General features: G+C 36.8%; 1 protein-coding gene across 2 annotated transcripts; it reads left to right on the top strand.

Annotated features, from left to right (window-relative positions):
* The first annotated feature begins 1,313 nt into the window (after positions 1–1,313).
* Positions 1,314–5,438, top strand: LOC131038076 (pentatricopeptide repeat-containing protein At2g13600). Of its 2 annotated transcripts, none has more exons than XR_009104352.2 (2): positions 1,314–4,603; positions 4,758–5,437. XR_009104352.2 is itself a non-coding variant. In XM_057970377.2 (2 exons), the coding sequence occupies exons 1-2, from the start codon at positions 1,506–1,508 to the stop codon at positions 3,780–3,782; spliced, it is 2,100 nt and encodes a 699-aa protein (XP_057826360.2). In that variant the 5' UTR covers positions 1,314–1,505; the 3' UTR covers positions 3,783–5,438. The 2 variants fall into 2 exon arrangements, 1 of the variants encoding a protein (XP_057826360.2); XM_057970377.2 differs by having other exon boundaries at positions 1,314–1,716; positions 1,894–5,438.
* The last annotated feature ends 311 nt before the right edge of the window (positions 5,439–5,749 follow it).

The following is a 5,749-nucleotide window of genomic DNA, read 5'->3' as shown; positions in this document are numbered from 1 at the left end:
CATGGGAGACTACATATTTGATTGTCATAAATTTGTTGTGGTTAGAGAAGACATTATTTTGGGAGTCCAATCATTTGCTACCTTATGAATTTCTAGGGGTTGTTCACACATTTTCACCAAGAGAGGAGAACATTTGAACTAAGGGGATTGCATGCAAACTTTTTACAAATGATAAAATTACACCAAATGCAAAAGATGCTTAAAAAGGGAGTGAATATGGGCATGGTTCAATTATTGTAATTGAAAGTACAAAAATCAAAGATTTCTATATCTCCAAATCCACACTATTTTGAGGGATAGGACAAAAAGATTACTTCCCAGTGAGATCTTCATGGAGCCATTCAATTAGTGCTAAGGTGCCACTACCACCCTTCACCTCTTCTTTGAAGGTACATTATAAGGTTAGAGTACTAGAAGAAAACATTCAACACTTGTGAGAGGTATTTTCTGGTTTCAAGGAGAGCAAGGCAAAGGCACATAATAGAATGAAGTGACAAATTGATCAACACACAATTTTAACACAAATAGTGCTACTTGAGCTAGATATGGTGGGAAGACCCATCTCAAAGCCTAAGTTAATATTTGAGACATATATAAAGAAGCTAAGGTATAGGACAATCATAGATTACCTCATTAAATGAACAATTTTTATCGTCAAATATGTCACATTGGGAAATTAACATTTTGTCCAAAGACATCTATAATTGATCAACACCAAGGACGATACTTCTCTCAATGTATTGAGATATGTGAAGCCAAATTGTGGCTAACATAACTCTTAATCAAGTTATATAATCATTTATATAGTCTTATATGGATAGTTAAGTCAACTTGGGTGGTATCTAAGGTATAAGTATGGTATATATAAGAGCTAGTGGTTAGTTTATGACCATCATAATATTGTTAATTGTGTTCTTATTGAAGACTTTGGAAGTTTGCCTCTTCGAAGTGGCTTATTATTTTCAAGTATTTGCAACATATTTCCTATTATCTTACTCTTTTTTGCAATTCATCTGATGATGATTTAAACTTTTTGATCAAAATGATATAGATTTAACTATCAACTACTAAAATCAACTATTTAAATATTTTATTTTTATTCGTGTGAAATCTCTAAATTCTATTACGTAATTTTATCAAAAACTGCAAATTAAATTGATTAAAAAGAATGTTAATATATACTTTTATGAAATCAAAGAATGAAGTAAAATAATAAATTAAAATTTAATCATGATTTTTTCAATATTGCTAAATTCGTAAACTAATTTTTTTACAGTTATCCATTACCTATACATCTCTGATAAACTATCTGATTTCCTACCACCCGGGGACAGTGCAATCGTTGCAGAGGATGAAAGAGTATTTAACGAAAATTAAATAAACCATTCCCTACACAGATGATTGAAACGTTCAGCCATACTGTAAAACTAAAATGCATCGCATGATTTAACGCGCATAACCATGTAACTATTTCATCAAATCTGTTTTACAGGCAAATCAATGCAATGCTCTTCCATAATTTTAGAAGGATACAATGCCAAAATTATTATATATTTATCCAAAGATACAGATGCCATGCCAATATAAGCGCCTCTCCTGTAACAAGCTTTAAAACTAGAGTGAGCAGAGCCACGAGTTCTCTTCAAACCAGACCACAACAGCTCATACACAAAAGAATATCTGCTGATAACATCTGCAGGAGTGTTAGAATACTGTGTAAGCAGGGACAATTGACAGAGGCATTAGAGATTTTGCATATTGTTATGGACAAGAAAGGCATTCAACTTGATTCTTATACATATGCTTCTCTATTACAAGCATCCCTCAATGTTAAATCAATTACACAGGTTAAAATACTCAATGCCCATTTGATTTTAACTGGCTTTATTGCAGATAGCTTCATAGGGACTAAAATGGTGACAGTGTATGTTAAGCTGGGTTCTTTATCCGACGCACGCCATGTGTTTGATGAAATACCTGAACGAAATTTGGTCTCGTGGACTGCAATGATAGGTGGTTATGCTAGATATGGGAGTGGGGAAGAGGCCTTGGAGTTGTTCTACAGAATGAAGAGGTTAGGATTGAAGCCTAATGAGATCACGTTTGCGAGCATTCTGCCGGCCTGTTCTAAATTGGGAGCTCTGGAACGGGGTAAGGACATTCATGAAGAGATAGTTAGAAGTGGGTTTCACAGTGATGTTTTTATTGGGAATTCTCTGATAGACATGTATGCCAAATGCAGGAGTATAGATGATGCACGGGATGTGTTTGACAAAATGGATAACCGAAACGAGGCTTCGTGGAATAGTTTGATAGCAGGTTATTCACATAATGGGTTTGTTGAAGAGGCTTATGAACTATTTCAAAGTATGCCAGAGCGAAATGAGGTGTCCTGGAATGCGATGATATCTGGGTATGCGCAGAATGGATGCTTTGACGAGTCTGTGAAACTGTTTGGAGAAATGTGGCAGGCAGGTATAAAACCAAATGCAGTGACTTTTGCCAGTGTTCTCCAGGCATGCGCTAGCTTGGCTGCCCTAATTAAGGGAAAGGAGGTCCAGGGTATTGTAATCAGAAGCGGAGTTCAGTCTAATGTCTTTGTTGGGAGCTCACTCGTGGACATGTATGCAAAATGTAGAAGTGTTGAGGATGCTCATAAGGTTTTTGATGACATGCCAATAAGAAATGTGGTTTCCTGGAATGCAATGATCGCAGGTTATGCGCAGAATGGGTGTGCTGATGAGGCCTGGAAGCTCTTTCAGCAGATGCCTGAAAGAAATTTGGTATCATGGAATGCTGTGCTTTCTGGATTTGCACAAAACCAGCTTCTTAGTGATGCAGAAAAGTTGTTTCAGAAAATGCCTGAAAAGGACTTGGTCTCGTGGACTGTGATGATCTCAGGATATGCTCAGAACAGCTGTTTTCAGAAAGCTCTTAAAATGTTTTTACAACTGCAAGGGACGGGCTTGAAGCCAAACTTGGAAACCTTTACCAGTCTTCTCCCAGCTTTTGCCAATTTAGGAGCTCTTCATCAAGGGAAGGAGGTACATGAAGACATTATCAGAAGGGGATTGCATTTGAATATCGCAGTGACTAATGCTCTTATAGACATGTATGCTAAATGTGGCTGTGTTTGGGATGCACACAAACTTTTCAACAAAATGCCTAGACATGATATTGTCTCATGGACTGCAATAATTATGGGATACGCAACACATGGCTATGGAAAAGAGGCCCTCCAACTTTTTGATCAAATGCAAAATTTTGGCATGAAGCCAGATCATATTACCTTTGTTGGTGTGTTGTGTGCATGCTGCCATGCAGGTCTGGTTGATGAAGGGAGGAAGTACTTTGTCAGCATGATCCAAGATTATCATATCAGACCTTCCGTGGAGCACTATTGCTGCATGGTTGACCTATTTGGTCGAGCTGGGCTTTTGGATGAGGCAGGGGACTTTATTAAAAACATGCCAATAAAACCCGATGCTGTCGTGTGGGGTTGCTTACTTGGTGCTTGTCGGGTGCATAGTAACATAGGGCTTGGAGAATACGCTGCAAAACGTCTTTTTGAATTGAACCCAGAAAATTCTTCACATTATGTAGCGCTGTCAAACATATATGCAATGGCTAGAAGATGGGAAGATGTGAGCAAGGTCAGAAAAATGATGAGAGAGAGGGGGATCAAGAAAATACCAGCATGCAGCTGGATCGATGTCAGTAACAAGGTATATACATTCTTCAAAGAAGATGGACTACATTTACAAGATTTTATATCAAACTAGAAAAATTGTTTGGGCAAGATGGAGGAGACAGGTCACATACCATACGCAAACTCTGAGTTGTACGATTTGGAGAGAGAATAAGAAAACATCTCTCTGTGACCACAGTGAAAGGCTTGCGATAGCCTTTGATCTTATTAATTTGGAACCTAGTACGCCTATCTGTATCGATGAGAATATTTGTAATGGTGAATACTATTCTGCTTTAATAATTTGTCTCTAATATTGTGGTATGTGAAATTATTGTGAGGGATGTCAGCCATTGGAAACGTTTCAAATATGGGGACAGTTCACGCATTGATCAATTATAATGTAAGTATGCCTGATTAGTTGGTGTTGAAACCTAGAAGGAAGTAACATATGGTGTACTTGTGTATATCATAGAAAAATATATGGAATCTTTCCACAGTAAGAGGCAAGGTGCTTAATCCTCTTAGCTTCAAGCCTGCATATGGTTTATTCGAATTGGTGTGAAGCTGGGCTGCAGTGTAAGTTTACGCTTATCAGGCACCTATATTCTATGTTGGTTTCGGAATTTCACATTGGCTGTGATTACTGATCAAGTTCCAGTGCTGATCATTGTTTGATGTACACGAATCAACCACAATTTTTGCCTAAACAAACTGTTGATGAGAACTTGCACGGAAAATTTCGTGTCGAAGACCGTCGAACAAATATTGTAGAAATGTATTTAGTAGGAAAGATCCTCAAACAAGCATCTACATGGAGAAATTACTACAGCATACACTAAAACAACAGTGAAGAACTCAAAATTTTCAGGGAATATTCTCCAGAACAATGAGTGTTTCTCGGATTTTTTCCAGGTAAACCGTTCGTCAATCATAGATACATAATCATTTTAAAGGCTTTTTTCTTGTTAATAGATTTTTCTGTAATGAAAATTTCAGGAATTGATTTTCATAATTGGCTTAAAATCATTTTGGGGTTTTGAATACTAATTTTTGAAGTCAGAAGCAGGCTTTGCTGTGATGAATCAACTCTCTGGTAATTCATTCTCCATTTACTATTGGGAAAATTTCGTTGAGGACAAGATCCGAGGACTTTGAGTATGACAGCATTTAAGCTGCCCATAAATTTTGATATTTAATATTTATTAAAACTTCTGTTTTAGGAGTTTCACATGTTTTGTAATTCAATTTTTTGTTCCTAATTACTGGAAAAAATAGAAATGCAGGGCAGCCAGCATGCTTCTCTTGAGTTTCTTGGTAAGCTCAATAAACTTTCTTGATCCCATCTGAAAGGCTGGCCCAAGCACCATATTTGATGCTTTAGTGAATGTTACCAACTTATCGTTAATGTATGGTCTATAACTGCTCAAGGTATTCTTGAATCAATTCACCAACACAGAGCTTATGGCAATTTCATTCCATTGAATAAAAAAAGTCGAAAGAAACTGGAAATTTAAAGAACATAAAGAACAATAATGTATATATTCCAGGCCTTGCTGCTTCTATGGATATTTCTGTACCCAGTTTGGCAGTCCACAGTGTAAGTTGGTTAGTTCTGAACTGTAGGGAATGGAAAAGAAACCTTTGGATGCAAACTCAATTGCAATTTGGTTGTATTAGCTCAGTATTAAGCACATGCAGCCAATCTTATGTGATGGCCTTCTCAATTTCTGCTATTGTTTCTTTGTGATCCCTACTTTCTGCTATTTCTTGTCTTATAAAATCTTCTTTTCCAACTATCCTGGTGTTGAAGTCCTATGGCAAGTTTCTCATGCTCCCTAGTAAAGTTTTATTTCGGAGAAATTCAATCTGTTGGAAAAGTCTTCCACTGCTAGAGTGAAAATCTACATTAATTATAGAAGTGGATTGTTTTGGTTTAACGTGAAGATGTGGTTAGTAGGATCAGATGGTCATGGGAAATTTCAGAGTATGGTAATGCTGTTCACATAGCATAATGTTTTTGGTAGGATGAATTGTTGCTTTTATACCAAAAGGCTGTTG

Source organism: Cryptomeria japonica, chromosome 2, assembly GCF_030272615.1.
Source record: "Cryptomeria japonica chromosome 2, Sugi_1.0, whole genome shotgun sequence".
NCBI lineage: Eukaryota > Viridiplantae > Streptophyta > Pinopsida > Cupressales > Cupressaceae > Cryptomeria > Cryptomeria japonica.
The sequence above is the reverse complement of the archived record's forward strand: the minus strand, read 5'-3'. Positions and strand labels throughout refer to the sequence as shown.